Source organism: Saccostrea echinata, unplaced genomic scaffold (assembly GCF_033153115.1).
Source record: "Saccostrea echinata isolate AGI-Se365-2 ecotype Australia unplaced genomic scaffold, CSIRO_AGI_Sech_v1 ptg000004l, whole genome shotgun sequence".
Lineage (NCBI taxonomy): Eukaryota > Metazoa > Mollusca > Bivalvia > Ostreida > Ostreidae > Saccostrea > Saccostrea echinata.
In genome coordinates this window covers 4229851-4248382 of record NW_026889753.1, presented here as the reverse complement: position 1 = coordinate 4248382, position 18532 = coordinate 4229851, and the positions used below count along the sequence as shown (strand labels likewise).

The 18532-nt window shown below is 31.3% G+C and overlaps 1 protein-coding gene across 1 annotated transcript; it reads left to right on the top strand.

The window, feature by feature from the left end:
- The first annotated feature begins 200 nt into the window (after nt 1-200).
- On the top strand, nt 201-17815 carry LOC133179263 (von Willebrand factor A domain-containing protein 5A-like). Its single transcript, XM_061314052.1, has 13 exons — nt 201-249; nt 830-1032; nt 1120-1345; nt 2490-2680; nt 2989-3100; nt 3200-3304; nt 5912-6038; nt 6240-6381; nt 6656-6732; nt 9317-9431; nt 13095-13262; nt 13974-14151; nt 17500-17815. The coding sequence occupies exons 1-13, from the start codon at nt 201-203 to the stop codon at nt 17613-17615; spliced, it is 1809 nt and encodes a 602-aa protein (XP_061170036.1). The 3' UTR covers nt 17616-17815.
- Nucleotides 17816-18532: the final 717 nt, after the last annotated feature.

The following is an 18532-nucleotide window of genomic DNA, read 5'->3' as shown; positions in this document are numbered from 1 at the left end:
AAACCCCCTTTTCTTTACCCATATTTTGATCTCTATCTCTATTATCTTCAAAACTTCCTGAAATTTAAAACTTTTTCAAATAAACCAACCAATCACTTTACAAGGTCCTTTGCTGTTCTGAATATTAAATAATTGACGTTTAAATCAGCTTTATTACCTTTCAGTGTTATTTGCCTTCATTTTAAAAACCAAGCTTCACCATGAGCAGATATAAATGTGGACTAACATCACTGACCAAAAATCGTTGTGGTAAGATTACTCTCATTCCATTAACAGCGTGTCTGTTCTCTTGACCGAACGTGGAAATGTTTCATTCATTGAATATCATATTACACATCTATTAGTTTCACTAAAATAAATACTATTTTGCATATTAAACGCAGAACCCAACAATATCACTGATAATACTAACCATTCGCAATGAATGTTTGTTTACGAAGTGAAAGTGTTTTCTAGTAAGGAGAACATCATGTTCCCCGTATTTCGCTTAACGAATGCTAGCCATTGATGTGCTGATCAAAGTATTATGATAAATCTTTAGCAGGTTCCTTCCCTGCTATTGAAAGTTCCAGGGAGAGCAGAACGTATTTGGGAGATTTCTAGTACAAAATGACACTATGGTTGTAGGAAGTAAAACGGACTTTGATTGACCATTTTTAATTGTTCAATAAATGCATACTCGTAAACATTTATGCAATATGATTGGTCAGTGTTATTGGTTTCATATGCGGTCAAACAGTTCATGTTGTTTTGAATTAAGATTGTTTTCTTAATGATTGTTAATATGATTTTCTTTATTTTTCTAATTGAAAAAAAATATATTTTACAGTTCCGTTAAAGGAAATTAATATTCAGGTGGCGATCCATGGATTCATAGCAAACGTGACTTCTGATCTTTTTTATATTAACGACTCTGACGAGAACATCGAAACAGAGTTCGTGTTTCCATTAGACTCTGAGGCAGCGGTCTACAAGTTTGAAGCCGACATAGACGGCAGGGCCATTGTAGCAGAGGTTCAGGAAAAATCACAGGTACCTATACCTAATAACGTTCTGTAAAATCACCTAATAGCATGTCTTTTATCTTTTCTTAAATGTTGTTGATTTTATTCTTAAAAGGCAAAAGAGACATACAAAGATGCCATTGATTCTGGTCATAGTGCCATGTACATGGGAGAAGATGACAACGCTGGAGATATATTTCGTCTTAAACTCGGAAATTTCCCTGCCAAGAAAGCTGCTAAACTCACATTTGCTTATGCAATGGAGCTGGATTTGTCCTCCGATAATACAGGGACATTTATGCTCCCAACAGTTCTTAATCCAAGATATGCCCCCGACTGCTGTGAGTCTAAGTAGACATTTCTGTCTATAATGTTTATAACTTGCATCTCAATAAACAAGTCTAAGAAGAATCGATTTCGAGAATATGTTTAGTTAATTTTATGGTAGAATAAATCTTTCACAGTAATATGAACTGCTGTAGACACTTAATTCCTACAGTTTACCCGGCATCTTTGTAAATAATAGTTATAATGTCGAAGAGCACGTTTTCAGGATTTCATCTTGCAAACCTTTACGGCCAATTATCTAAATAGGACACAATATCGCAAAGGGATTCAACTTTTTGTTTTAATAAAAAATGTATAATAATTACTTAATAATAATAATAATAATAATAATAATAATAAAACGTTTTAAAAATACACATAAATTGATTTTTTCACTCGCAGAACACACGGTGGGTGTGACCGGTCGGCAGGGGATGCTTACTCCGCCATGGCACCTGATCCCACCTCTGATGTTTAGGAGGTCCGTGTTTGCTCTGCTCCTGATTTGTATTGTTTCAATGGACTTTTGAGCTTGAATACTGTTCGTTATTTCCATATATTTCATGATTTAAAAGTAGCAATTTTTGACAAACCTATCATTTTTTGAGATTGATCTTCAAAATGTTTTGGATTTTTAGTGGGGTAAGTGTCCGAAGCAGCAGAGATACAGAAAACCTTGTGTATCAAAGTTGATGATTTGTTTGTATTCTCTCCGCGGATTTACAATCTCCATAGCCATATAAATTTTTGTTTTTTTTCGCAATTGATATTTATATCCCATTTAAGATATTATATCCATTATTTTAACAAAATTTAGACAGTTTATTCTTACCTGATAAAACGGAGTCAAACGACTGCAGTTTTACTCCTTATTGGTTATACAATGCACGATGCTTACCTTTGAAAATGTTGTTTACTTCTTTAGTAATTATTTCGTCTAAGTGAACTTCTTTTCTTCCCTACCGATTTTCAAAATAATTACATGGATGAACCCATAAATAATTTGGAAAATTAATTCAAATTGTTTAAATTTCCTTCACCCATTAATCTTCGCAAACTTTCAATGCATATTAAACTGTATGTTCCATATTAACATTCCATTGAGAATGCAACTTATATGCCTGTTTGATTTCTTTTCTTTTTAAAAATACTTTTAAGCAACAAAAGATGAACCAAAGTCAGAGGAGAATAACACAGCAAAAATCTTTACATCTGAGTGCGACATTGGAATGACATACTGTTCAGATTTTACCATGAATTTGGAAGCTGTAGTTGATGGGGGTGAAAATCTTTTGGATTCAGAAAACAAGATTGAGTTTGATGTGGTGGCAGATACACTCGAAAATAAGGTATCAACTCACAATAATTATTTTAATCATAACGCGTATAAAAGATATGGAATTCCGTAGTGGAAAAAAAAGTTAACGTACATATCGGATAATATTTATTAAATCACACTGAATTTTGTTGAAAATGGTCCATTGACCTACTATTAGAATGATTAGAGGAAATAAATAAAAAATTTTCTGTTCCTCTATTTCCCTTTCACAATCATGTTTTTTTAAGTGAATGAAAACATAGCAATTAAGGATAAATTTCTGTTTAGAAACGTTTGTTATCATTGCGCAGTAGAAATAACAATTATTTTCTCCCGCAGATGACGTCATCAAAACAGCTCAAACATGGATCTGATTTCACATTAGTTTTAAACTACAAAGGTTTTGAGAATCCAGGAACTGTGCTAGAGAAAGGAATGAAAGACTGTGGAAGTAAGAAAATATAATCATCTTCTATTCATTAATTTCCTTTTCTTTGAAACCAAATTTTAGAATAAGCTCTTTGGAATATATAATTTGGTTTTCTTGCAGAGTCGTTTTTATCGACGGATGTACTGATGATTAATTTCTCACCAGAATTCAAGAACTTGGACACGGACATGCCATGTGAATTTGTTTTTATAATTGATCGTTCTGGTAAGAATAAATATAAAGCTTTTACAGATTTAAATTCGTATTAAAACTTGAAAATAAAGAAAAAAAAATTAAAATTCTCATTTAATCAATTTCTCAAATATAAAATGTTAACCACAGTTTTACTGGTAACAAACAAAAGAGTCATAAAGCGCATTTGATAGACATTTTCGTTTACTCTAGTTGTGATTTCTAAAATACATTTTTAACCAAAATTGAAAATATATATATATAATAATAATTAATATATAAATATATATAAATATATATAAATATATATATATATATATATATATATATATATATATATATATATATATATATATATATATATATATATATATAATTGTGAATCACAGGGTTGGGGTCAATTACTTTGAAATGTAATTAAATACTTTCAAATACATTGAAAATTTTGTCATGATCAATTACTTGCAATTACAATTACAATTACATTGATTTTTACAAATGTAATTAATTACTCTCAATTACTTTGAAGAATGTAATTAGATACATTTCAATTACTTTGTTTCACTTTAAGAAATCTTGAAGAACAAATACATGTATATTTAAGGTAGGGGGAATATTTAAAATAAATAATGTCAGGTGCCTGTCATGTTTGTGTGCTTCATCAACATAAGACCTACATGTAGTCCTACATGTACGTTTATCATTTGACTGCCTTTATGAAATTTGATTAAAAGCAAGATTTCAAGAGTTTATGATTCAACCATAAAATACTCTCAAACTATTTCAGCTACAGGTAGGCAAGCTAAACACCTTAAATTGCAAATGTTGACAAATAATACTTGTTTTATGTAATAAATATTTCATATTAAGATCTGTTTAAATGTTAAAATAGTGATTTCAATATTAATTTTTTTTCTGAAGTATATAAATAGTAGAGCATTCTTAATAGTATTTAATAAATCACCTCTAATGGTCGGTTTGTTCCCGTTTTGCACACATTTGAATTTCAAGCATAGAAAAAAAGTGTGCAAAACGGGAATTTGTCCAGGAAAGATAATTACTTAATTGGTATAGTCTGTATCATACAAGGTAGTTATAGTATAGTAAATGGAAGAAAGGTGAACCCATAGGGGGAGAATAGGAAATAAAATTAGAAATTAAACAAAATAATAAAATTATGTGCATTTTAAGTTTTGATTTTAATTATTTCTTTACTTTTAATAACAAAATAGAAATTCCTGCTAAATGATTAATCCTGAATAGTAATCAAAGTGAATTTATGAATTATTAGCTTTAAAATTATTTATTTTTCAAGAAATGGCAGTTATTTTTCTAAATATAATAATTTATATGAATAAATAACAATAATATCCCCTTTTTCCAATAAAAATTGTCTACATTAAATAAATATTTATTCTTCCATTGTAGAATACATAGGTAAAATACAGGTAAATCCAGGTAAATCCTAACCAGAAATCAGACTATAATTGTTATCTAAACACATTTCATACCTATTGTTCTATACCTAATTATCAAATGTGTGCAAAACGGGAACACACCGTAATGGTCATATCTTTGAATTTAAAGAAAGCATAGTATAAAATATATAAAACTCTGGAGGGTTTTTATAGCAATTTACAGTTGGGAGTTGAAGGGGCAACAAGGCAGGTCTTAATGACACATTAAATCATTTTCTATTCTTTTTTTCATAATCAAGCAACACAAAATTTAAATGTTTTCATGTCTATACCAATGAGAGGTAGAACAAAATTTTTGATAAACATTATAAACCAGTATTAATTCTTTATGTGCATTATAATTATAAAACAAACTAATATTTTTGTAAACAAGCCAATATATCAAATTCATTTATTGAGCTATAAAAAGTTTAATATTTGAAAAACAGAAGGGCTTCTTTGAATAAATTTAAAATAACTGTAAAATGTGACTGTGTTGGAAATATTTTCCTATTAATTACACTTAATATGTATTATGTAAAGTAATTGAAATGTAGTTGAAAAGTAACTGAAACTACAGGGTATTTTTTTCAATGTAATTTATTATACTCAATTACAAGTAATTGAAAAAATGGTCAATTACAAATTACTTCCAATTACTTTGAAAAAAATGTAATTAATTATACTCAATTACAATTATTTTTTTCAATTACCCCATCCCTGGTGAATCAATCCTTAGTTCAATCGGGAAGAAGGCTCAATTGAACTTTTCTGAAAGATTTTTTTTCTTCTGTCTGTACGTGTTAACGTTGTTGTCGTAAATGTAAACTTTTCACATATTCCTAAACTCCTTTAATCGAATGTGCACAGAGTATCATTTGGTGAAGAGGAATCAAGTTTGTTCAAATAAATGGTCATTCCTTTGAAGGGAATATAAAACAAGCAGATTCAAAGAATTAGAATCTCCTGCTTTCGGAGTTTTATTGGTTTGGGTGCTTTATAGCATATTGTCAATCATGCCAAAATTAAAAAAAAAAAAAAAACCTTGAAAGGTAGGTCAAACTTCAAGATTAAGGTTAAAAATAATAGTACATTCGAAAAGGTATGGAAAATATCATGCCTCGATAGATAAATGCTTGTGAGTTTAATGCAAAGTATATCCTATTCAAATTATTTTGAATAGAGTCAATGAGAGGTCCTCGTATGAAGAAAGCCAAGGAGACCTTACTGCTGCTCTTGAAGAGTCTTCCTGTGAACTGTATCTTCAATGTCGTCAGCTTTGGGTCACGTTTTTCTTCTTTGTTTCCAAAGTAAGTTTAAATGAAAAAGCTCCTAGGTCTGTATTTAAAATATGAACTCTTCATAAGTAAACGCGTAGTATTTCATAAATACAAATAGGCCTACAATCAGTGTAAAATTGCCATTGGCGATATACCAACGTAGTTTCCGGCGCTTTTTTATGTGAGTTTCTCATTAAAGATTGTAATAAGTTTATTTCATTATTATTGAAGAAGTGTAGAGTATAACGAGAAGAATTTAGAAGAAGCTCTCAATCTACAAAAGACGATGGAAGCTGATATGAGAGGGACAGAAATCTTCAAACCGTTGGAAAATGTCTTCAGTAATAAACCGTCTGGTTTCTATGCTAGACAAGTAATGCATTTATATTTACGAAAAATTATTTTTGAAAAAAGCTTTACCTGCCAAGAATTTTTATCAGAAGTTTGCAAGATCGAAAATCTTTTTTTTTTTTTTTTTTTTTTTTTTTTTCAAATTTGAGATTAATTTGTGTATATGAAACAGATAATGCTAATGGAAAATCTTTATTGATGTCTGTTAATTTACACAACTAGTGACAACTAATGAAACATGCTGTAAAATAAAATTATTCAGTCATAAGAAAAATATATGTCAAATGAATTTTAAGGTTTTTCTGCTGACAGATGGAGAAGTCAGGAATATTCCAGAAATAATCAAATTAGTGAAAAACCAGAAAAACACCAGGTATGACAAGCTTATTAGATATTTCGTCCCATTCTTCCCCATCAGTCATTTTGGATAGGAGTTAATCCTTTCAGAATTTTACACGTCTTTTCAATCTTTACTACTGATGTCAGAAGTACTTCATGCTATATATAGACGATTTTAAATGTTTTGTAATTGAATGTGGTATTTATTTAACTAGTAGGACAAGATTTTTTGATATTTTCACGAGTGGAAATCACAAGTGAATATATAAAAATATCCTGTTTCAGGAGTGAAATAAATTCCAAACTCAACTACAAAATATTAACTTTCTGTTTATTACATTTTCTTCGCGGGTGGAGGGGCTGAAAATTTAGACCTGCACATCTACTCGGCACCAAGGCCCTTTGAGCAGTGAGGGAACTTTTTCAGGCCAGTACCTACTACGTCATTTGACCTCGGTTTATATGGTCTCATCCGAAAGACCGTTCTCAATGTTCGCAATGGAGTTCGAACCCGCGACGTAAGGATCAATGGATGAATTAATTTGATGCATGAAATATGGAGATAACGAACAGTAATCAAGCTCAAAAGTCCATTGAAACAATACAAATTGGAAGCAGAGCAAACACGGACCTCTAAAAACATCAGAGGTAGGATCAAGTGCCATGGAGGAGTAAGCACCCCGTGTCGACCGGTCATGCCCGCTATATACTCCTTGTCATGATCGGGCAAACGGAAAAAACCGTGAACAATTTAGTGTGTGAATGATGGCCTAACAATAAGTATGAAAAACGTTCGTCAGAATTCGACTTAGTGATAGAATGTACTTGCTGACAAAGGTATTCTATCGACCCTTAAACTTGCGAAATGCTGACTTTAAACGAGACTGTTTATATCCTTGTTTTATCAACTTGTTAGTTAATAGCTTGCCTCGTTTTAGAAATTGTTTGCACTTAGAGCATGCTTTTGCGTATTGAATCAACTGGGAGACATTAACTCCATATGAAGGTAATAAGGATATATTGATACATAAGAAAGGGAAATTGACGATAGAAAAATTGAAGTCACCACGTTTATCATAAAGTTTTGTTGTTAGGTTACCATTGACGTCTTGTTCTAGTAAAACATGCAAATATGAAACAGATCTGTCAGACTCTGTGTTATCTTTTATTTCAAGTTCACTGGGATAAATCGAAAATGAAAGGAAGTAACTATTCTTAATTGGTAATACGTCGTCGATATATCTAAATGTCGAGTTGAAGGCCACAGCAAGTGTTCTCTTCTCATGAAAACGTTTTTGAATAAATTTTGCTTCAAATTATAAAAAAATAGGTCTGCTAATAACGGGGCGCAACTGGTACCCATAGAAATTCCGACAGATTGTTGGAAGATTCAATCTCCAAAAACTACATAGACCTTGTCAATTAGAAACTCAAGCAAACTTTTTAATATCGACTTTGGAGTACTTGTGTGTACAATCAGATTGTTTTTTTTAACAAAATAATTTTGCAAATGACAATTGACAAGATAAATAACTTTTTGAGTTCAATTTTTATTTTAAAAAGCTGCTGTCTATGATGTCAAACATTCTGGAATTTTAATTCATCATGGGGAATGGTTGTATAAAGTGTTGAAAAGTCGTACTTTTTGATGTTATTGAGTGTAGTAAAATTCTGTGATGTTTAGAAAAAATATTGACTGGATTAAGATCTTGAATACAAATTTAAAGAATCAGCTTTAAAATTTGGGATTTTATCAATCATATTTGGTGACGTTTAAGACAGGGTACTCTGTTGCTTAGTATATGCATTTCCTCTGTGCTGAAACCCAATAAACAAATGCCATCAAATTAAATGTATGACTGTGAATGAAAAAGACATAAAATCTCCCAGTTTGCTGAAGGCACATCGCTGGCCCTTGACAATTCACCATTTCTGTTTGATATTTTAGTTTTATTTGCTGGGTTAAAGATTAAAAGTTTTTAAAACAAAAACGACTTGGGTTTATAAAAAAGATCAATTTAAGTTTATCATCAAGATGGAACTAGATTTCGTATCCACAACCTTAAGCTTTCACTTTTGTTTCTATTATTTTTTCAGTAGAATAAGAAAATGTAACGGATTGATATAAATTATAAAATTAATTCACCAAAAAATGAATCGTATCAACAATAGAATAGGTGTCACTCTTGTAAAAAAAAACAACAACACTTATTTAGCCGAAACTTTATAATTTTCTTATTTCTCTTCCTAAATCAAGCTATAACTGAATTGGTTCCTTGTGTAAAGACTTTTTTGAATTTACATTGAAATCAATACTGACAAGGTTAAAAGAGAAATAGTAACTCAAGCTTTTAAGATTATATATCTGAAGGTTTAAGAAGAATAACTGTTGATAACTTCATTAAATCTCTGATATGCTTAGTAACAGGAAGTAATAGGACTTGACTAGACATACTGATGTATGAATGGTTGTGCGAGTGCCAAATTGAAAATTTATTGTAATATTGTGATGAAGTTCCTTTTTTTTATTTTGCTGAGATGATGCAATGTCAAATGAATTAGAAAAAAACTTACGTTTATTTTTACACATTTTTACATTTTGATTTATTTTCATACAGAGTCTTTACCTTTGGTATTGGAGATGGCTGTTCAACAGAACTGATAAGGGAGGTCGCCAAAGCAAGCAACGGAAAAGCCACTTTTGTGAAAGACACTGATAGACTACAGTCGAAGGTAGGGTATGAAAATTGATATTGATATTAAATCTGAAAGATATGACATTTAAACACTGAAGAACTGGTATACACTTTAAGTTTTAATCAAAACTATTCTGAGAGAGAGAGAGAGAGAGAGAGAGAGAGAAGCTTCCCTAACAAAAATTTACTATAGTGAATTATAGTTTACTATAGTTAACTATATATAGTAAAAACTTTCATACTTTGATTTACTATGAAACCTTACACTGGAACTTTTTTTTAAGACTTCAAAGCTTAAAATCTCTTAAATTCGATAAAAGTGATTTAAAATTTGGAAATAATATGTGAAAATACAAATAATAGTTCCATTTTATATAAAATATGTGTATGTGTGAATTGAAGAACAAAAATATAACAATCTGAAATGTATAGTAAAAAATACTTTGATTTACTATAGTATAAAAACTTTGATACTATAGTAAACTATAGCTAACTATAGTATTTTTTATTAGGGTTTTAACATAAGATTTAAAACAATTTCTCAATATTCTGTATTTTATCCTCTGAAAACTTTGTAGGCAAAGATGAATAATGTTTATGGACACAATCTGAGATGAATAAGGGCTATAACTGCTTACTCTTTAAGAATGAGAAGAGAAAAAGATGTACATTTTAATAGTTTTAATAGTTTCAATGTGCAGTATGATATACTATGAACGTACTTATATGTATTTTAGCAGTATTCATATTTTGGCGCCATTTGTGTTGTTCCTGTTAGTTAACTTACCGTAGGACTGTTTTTGATAAGCTGAATGAGAAGGGCATTAAATCAGCAATTATTAAGTGTGACTAAGTGTAAAAGCATTAAACTAATTACTGAGAAGTTAGTAGTAGGAAGCACTGAAGTGCAATATTTTGGTCGTATAACTACCTCTCAAGGTCTCAAGCCTGATACCAGAAAGGTTTTAGCCATTAAGGACATGCAGCCCCATAAAAACAAAGCAGAACTGGGAACCGTCTTGGGCATTATAATTGCCTTTCACAATTTGCACCCAACCTATCATACATAACCAGCCCTATGAGAAAATTACTAAGTCTGAATGGAGCCATGATCATGAAGCTGCTTTTCCAAAGGTCAAAGAATTATTGATAAGGTCTTCAGGACCTATGTTAGCATATTTTGATCCCCAGAGAGAGATCACCTTACAGCTAGATGCATCAAAGTTTGGCTTAGGAGCCACTTTGTCGCAAGGTCACCCACTTGCATATGCTTCAAAGTTCTTGACACCAACTGAGGTTCATTTATGCATAAATTGAAAAAGAAATGTATGCAGTAATATGCACCTGCATACATTTCCACCAGTATTCTATGGTCATTAAATAACAGTGCAAACTGACCATTAGCCACTGACCTCTATCATGGAAAAGTCCATACGTGCAGCTCCAGCTAAACTGCAGTGCATGATACTTCAGTTAAAAGGTACAGTATCAAGTTTGTACATGTTCCAAGTAAACAAATGCCACTTGCATATACTTTGTCAAGGAAGTTCCACAGATGGTAATTTATCAAGAGAGATGGAAGCTCAAGTACATACAGTACCAACCAGACCCAACCTGACACCCAAGCAGTCCCAGAAAGCAATCCCGGGGACTGCTATGGGATCGCTCTGTGACTGTTGTGGGATTGCTCTGGGACCGCTGTGGGACTATTCTGGGACTACTGTGGGACTGCTCTAGAAAGCAAACCTAGCAGTCTCAGCAGTTCCCGGGACTGCTCTCTGGGACAACTTTGTCCACTTTTGCGTGAAAAAGGTTGTAACTGACATGATAGCCCTGCCCCTTGTGTATTCCAAATTTTAGGTTTGTTTACTTTCAGCAGACAGGTTGTTGAAATAAAAATAAAAAGGGATTTCTTATAAAATTTTAATTAGCAGGGATAGTTACTGAAGAAAAATAGGATATTTATGTACATGTGTAAACCGCCGACCTTGAAAGCACAAAGGACATTAAAGGTATTCAGGGGCTGTAAATTCACACCATCGCAGTCTGGAATTAATCAGAAAAATTAAAGTTGTTTTGTCAATATAAAAAAATGGAGGTCAGGAAATGATATTTCGCGTAAATCTAACGTTAATACAGGTGTTTGAATCAAAATAATTTATTTTATTAATTAATACTCTAGAATTTTGTACTCAAAGTGTGCATTAGCATTATTCTAAAAAAACGAACTTGTCATTACACTTAGATATTGAAACTGGAATTTTTTAATTGAAAAATCTTTTACCACGATTTAAAAAAAACACGTTTTTTACCGCCTTCAAAATAAAACCTAATAATTATTAAATGACCATAAAATAAAATTATTCTACCATTCTTCCGTTACGTAAACAATGTGAACAGTTATTCGTGGATTTTTTTAATTTTTAATTTATAAACAAGCTATTAAAAGGTACATATAATTATTTTTTTTAAAAAGTTTGAAAATATCGGGAATTGTGTCTTATTTATTATTTCTTTTGTGTGCCTAATTTATTATTTCTTTTGTGTACATTTGAGACATTAGAACTATATTGCTTGGACGATTAATTAAAGCTCACGTTTTATAGAAAAGGTGTCAACACATGAGGTTTCAATCGCCTCTGTGTAGTCCACGCATGTTATTTGGGTATCAGTGTTACACATCAATGACCATGCTGGTCAACAATGACACTAATTTCGATAATCATATTGCAAATAACCTTGTTTCAATAAATATTGTATAAATTTATTTCTGGATTATTTAATTATGAATATAATCTGTTGAATATACAAATTACTGAACACTTGTCTACCGATGTAATAAAGTAAACAACATGGCCGTAGGACTCTGAGCACGGTATATAGTATACTATAGACAACAAAGCAACTTTATGCTTGTGCCCCTTCAATATTAACATCTAATAACCCTTTTTTGGGGGGGTGGGTGGGTGGGAGGGGAGGCTTTAAAAGAAATTAAATTTGTATTTAGTGTTTCCTACGGGCCTGAACAGAGAGATCATTATCTATATTAAGCATGTATGTTTGAACCACCCGTACTTAAGGGGTTGTCTCTTGGTTTCACAAACTTGGTCAATGGCCACTTTGTAATACCATGTCACAAACACTGTATCCACTTTGAAACCCTTCTTACTATGACTCACTAGTCACCTGATATATTGCACGCTTATAATTCTCATCAACTACAATACGACCCCTATTTTCACTTTCAAAGAATCCGACTAATACGATTTATAATAATGATCCCATCTGCCCCACAGTTACACTGTAAACAAACTAGATAATGCGATATAGATGTTCTTGATTTAAATCTATTATAACATTTAAGAAGTTATGATATAAATTTAAGCATATTTTGCGGACTAAAATCTAAAATATTTTTAAATTTCGCTCTTATGTATCGAACACTCTTTCTTGCATTGTTATTTAATCAAATGACATGTTCGTTATAAATATATTCAATATATTTCTTGAAATATATTTCTTGATGGTCAAAACTTAGCAAAGAGGAGTAATTGAACCTTAAACCGCCTTTTGAATGCTTAATTTAAAATTTGAATCTCGAAATTCGAATCTCGTATTTTCGATTTCGAAATTTGAATCGCGAATGAGCCTTCTGGGCTTTCATATAAATATAAACCTATGTTGTGTTATTTATATACAGGTTATGTCTGTGATGAAGAACAGTGTACAATGTGGAATTACGGATGTGTCATTAACTTGGAATATCCCTGAAGGTTGCTCTGTCCTCAATGCTCCTGAAGAAGTCCCTCCAGTTTTTCAAGGAGAAAAACTAATTCTTTATGCAATTATATCGGGAGATGTATCAGAGGTATATCATTTTTACAAAGCAACTTCAAACGAAAAAACAGAATTTTTTTTTTGGTTTCCCAACGACAATAAACCTACCAATTCCTAGATTCTGATTACGTGCCCAGACTCACAAGATGTCTGTGATAGAACGTATCAGATAATCAACTTTTATAGCAATGCTCATACAGAGCTGACCAATGACTTTTTTCTCCTTTCTCTTGGCATGTTTAAATACAACTTGAACATTACAATACAATTTGTCTGTTCGGTACATTATATTATCATTAGTTCATCTGGTCCGAATTAGGTGATCCGCGCGTTCTCACATTGACATTCATTGAAATATTCCTCAGAGTTATTTCAAAAATCGTTAATGAATTGAGAAACCTGGTGTAGTTTCGGAACAGTAAGGGTACCAATTTCCCGTACAGAAACAGTAATTAAAAACTTTGTATAATGCCTGAACTCTTCTTTTGGATCCTGAGTTTGGTTGGTTACATTTTACAATGATTATATTATCAGTGCTAACTAAGGCCCAAATAGGGCCTTAAGTTTCAGCAAAAATGAACTTTATGGTTTTCTATTAATGATTATTGTTGGAAAATTACTGATGAAGAAAAAAATTATATATGTTATAATCTAGTTACCGCTATTTAACCCATTTAACAATTTCAACATTCCGTGTAAGGTATCCCATCTTTGTGAAATGAAATTATAAATGTTTCAACAGCATTCCTCAAAGACACAGTCGATGAAGTTGACAGGTAAGGTAGGTGACAAAAATGTGGAATATAATGTGGATTTTGTCTTGAACACCAGCAAGTCTGACGACACAGATGGATCATGTCCACTTCATAGATTAGCGACTAAATCCAGATTATCAGAGATGGAAATAAAAAATGCCGATGGTAATGATCACCATTTTAATCATTATTAAATTTATTATTAGTTTTTGTTTTTATCAGTGATTAAACATAAATTAGGGTTTTGTCCTCTTTAAAAAAATAATAGAGGATATTCAATGTTTTGTAGTTGGTAATGGTATTTATTTCACGAGTGGGACAGGATTTTTTGATATTTTCACGAGTGCTTCGCACTCGTGAAAATAGAAAAAATGAAAGAAAAAGTGAGCAAGCTCATATACCCCACGCTCCCCCCAAAACTCGACAATGCAACACGTAATGAATGGAACAGTGCATTTTAAATACACAATATAATTCAAAAAGGGGCATTACTTGCAAAAAAAATAATCACATCAAAACTTTTTGCATATAAGGACATTCAAATGTTTGTATGTTACAAATTAAATTGGGCTGAAGTTTCTAGATAAATAATGGAATCAAAATTTCTTAGTAATATACAAATCTATACATTATGTCTTAAATACCTACAAAGTTTCAGGAAATTCAGTGCAGGAGTTATGCTGACAAACTGTTATTTAAATTCCCCATTGATTTCGATTTGTTAATGAGTGTAAGTCCATGTCCAACACATGACAATTTACACATTTAAGTTATTGATGGAAACAAAATTATGATGCAGTCAAATGAATTTGTTTATATACTGTACTTATGAAATTATTTGAGGCAAAGCACCAAATTGAGGGGGTGGGGTGGGGTGAGAACTATCCAAGATTTTATGTGTGTGATTGTTAAATTATTAATATTTTGATCTCAAAATCAATAAGGGTCTTTTAAGGTCATAACATATTTCACATAAAATTTCATTACAAAAGCTGATTGCAGTGGATTTCCTTATTACCTAGCTGGAAAGTTTCTTCAATAATAGGCAAAACTCTTAGGGAAAAAATAATGGAATCGGAATTTCCTGGTAATATGCACATCTACACACTGTGTACTAAATATCTGCAAAGTTTGACCAAATTCTGTGCAGCACTTTAAGAAGAGTTGCACTGACAATTAAACTGTTCATCTCTATATTCAAGATACGGCCAAAAATCTAAGTTGAAAAGTGCCAAAATTCCCAGAAAAATAATGGAATCGGAATTTCCTGGTAATATGCAAATTTACACACTGTGTACTAAATATCTGCAAAGTTTGACCAAATTCTGTGCAGCGGTTTAAGAGGAGTTGCGCTGACAAACTGTTCATCTCTATATTCAAGATATGGCCAAAAATCTAAGTTGAAAAGTGCCGAAATTCCCAGAAAAAATAAAGGAATCGGAATTTGCTGGTAATATGCACATCTACACATTATATTCTAAATATTTGCAAAGTTTGACGAAATTCTGTGCAGTGGTTTATGAGGAGTTGCGCTGACAAAAAAAGACAGAACTGACGGACTGACTGCCTGACTGACTGACGGACGGACGGGTCAAAAACATTATACCCCCCCCCCCTGCATATTGTTGCGTGGGTTATAAAAACCCTGTCTCACAAGTGAAATAAATTCCATATCCATCTACAAAACATTGAATTTTCTGTTTATTCATTTTTTTAAATTTTCCCTTTGCCTCTGTCTTTTCTTAACACAGTCATAGGCTGTGACGTCATAGTTGAGCGGTTGAGACGTCATAGCTTAGCAGTTGTGAGACCTATCGAAAATATTGTAACATAGATTTTAGCAACATATTAGGAAAGAAATTTGCAGTTTTATACTCTCTCAAGATGGATTAGTTACTATCTGTATCTTATGACAGGTCAGAAATTATTTTTACGCACGTTGATATCCTTTCACACTGTGACAGATTACCAAATTGGTATCCATTCACTCTGTGAGAGAATATCACTTTTATTCAATAAATAAATCACAGTATTTCACTGATGAAAATGAAATAAAGTCTTTTATTTTATAAACATTCTTCAAGCACACCTACACTATTCGCAACCTACGTTGTAGATAATACTCCTATAAAATTCACATCTTAATAACTCAAGAAAAATCAAAATTGTCATTTAAAAACCGTGCCCGTTAAATTATTATGCTACAATCGTTTGTAATTTTAGACCTTAAAGTATTCCAAGCATTGGTTAAAGATTTGGCGATTTTAAATCAAAGAGCAAATTCTTCATTCACAAAAAGAAAAAAATTTCAAAGAAATACTTCAACTAATAATTTACTTTACATTATTAATATCTTCCAGATATCAATATTGCGCATTAAAAAGTTTTTTTTTTTAAAAAAGTTGAACTTCTAAGGTATATTTCCTTTAAAGCTATATATGCCGTAAAAATTAGATTATTGCGTAGCTGGAAATGATTTCCTAATATATATATATATATATATATATATATATATATATATATATATATATATATATATATATATATATGCACTTCTTTATACATATTAAAAGCTATATATGGCGTATCTGAGCTAGAAAATAAAAATACGAGATTGAGTGTCGATAAACATGATATACGTAATTCACGTTCAAATTAAAATTTTCACCGATTTTGCACTTGATTAACCTTATGTTTTCACAGTTAAATTGACTTCAAACTGTGTCTGTTATTTAAATGCGGAGTCGGTAAATAAATCGTTTATTGTTTTATATTTCTAATTTCTTTGAAACGTGATTGATTTAAATTGTGTAATTTACGGGAAAGTCCTATCTTTATATAAACTAATAAAACAAAGAGAAAGATCTTTTTAATTTTAGTTAGTCTGAACTTCTAAGAAATACGCCATAAGACTTAAAAATATATTTCATAACAAATAGGTCTACCAGTCGAGCAACACTCAAAGTAATCGCTGAATGCGTTATACCTCCACCAACAAGCCGTCTACGCTTTGGCGTATTATATTTGTTTACTTTCTAAAGTCAGCTTGCGAGGTCATGTGATCATGAATAATTCAAAAGGAGGCGTTTATTATACGACACGAAAAATTAAGAATTTCATATTAAATTACCATGAGTATTATTTAAAGTGATCGAATGAAAATGTCTTATTTGCAGAAAGTATATATAGCTTATAATATATATATAGCTTGATGAAAAACTACATATATTTATTTCCTTAAGAATGTGTCACTAATACAGCATATATAGCTTTAAGAATTAAAAAACATGTACACATGAGAAAATAAAGTTAATTGCGGATAGCAAACAGATTAAGTGGAATAGAATTAAAATAGCTATGTATGGAAAATAGGATTGAGGATAGCAAATACAGGGATTTGAATAGAATAGTAGTATCTAATATGCACATGTAAAGAAAATTGGATTCAATTTATATTGAATCCGAAAAAATAATCAAATATTTCAGATATCATCACATTTGTTTTGATTTCAGAGAGTTTAATGGTGGCATTAAGCACAGAAGTGAATGTGACATGCAAGCATACTGCGTTTGTAGGTGTAGATAGAAAGGGCAAAGAAATTGTAACAAAATATATAGATACAGAATAACACAAGGAATTAAACAAAGGTGGAAGCATTAATTATTTTAATTCACTTTGTGCAAGAGGAATAAAATCAATGCCAACGCCTCAGTGCCCTCTACCATTTTGTCCACCTCGGCCTGGTCGGAATCGTCATTCAGCTCGACCACCTCCGCCACCTGAGCTACCTGAGCAAGATCTGTCACCTCTGTCTGCTTCAAAACCTTGGTCAGCCCAGGTCGTCCCGAAAATTTGACAATTATTATTGTTCGTGTCGTTGGTCATTTTTAGTGCTTTATATAAATTTCCATCCGTGACCTTGTATCTACTTAGTAGATCCGACACTTAGGATATACAGTGTTGTTGGTTTTTAGTGCTTTATATATATATATATATATATATATATATATATATATATATATATATATATATATATATATATATATATATAATTTAATTTTTGAAGATTCATGAGGACATGAACTACGACGCTTCACGACGGCATATTTCGTGAAGCGCGTTAGCGCTTCATGATAAATATGCCGGCGTGAAGCGTTGTAGTTCATGTACCTCATGAATTTTCAAAAATTAAATTCATTTCTTATATTTACATTATTTTTCTGATGAGTCACCATAAATTACGCTATTCAACTATCATTTTTTTAAGCAAAACAGTTTGCACTATAGTTTTGATGTCGAGTGCGGTATTATGACGTAACAATGGAGATATTCATGCTCATCCATGGTAGTTCATGAGAAAATGAACAGTCTATTAATTTGCAAAGAATCTTAAGGAAAAATATATATAATATAATATATATATATAATATATATATATATTATTTCTATAATTCTTATTGGCTTAAAGGATATCACGTGATATTTGTACTTTTGAGATAGTGACGCGACAGCTCGTACGCTAAATGTGATATCGCGCACGACTCA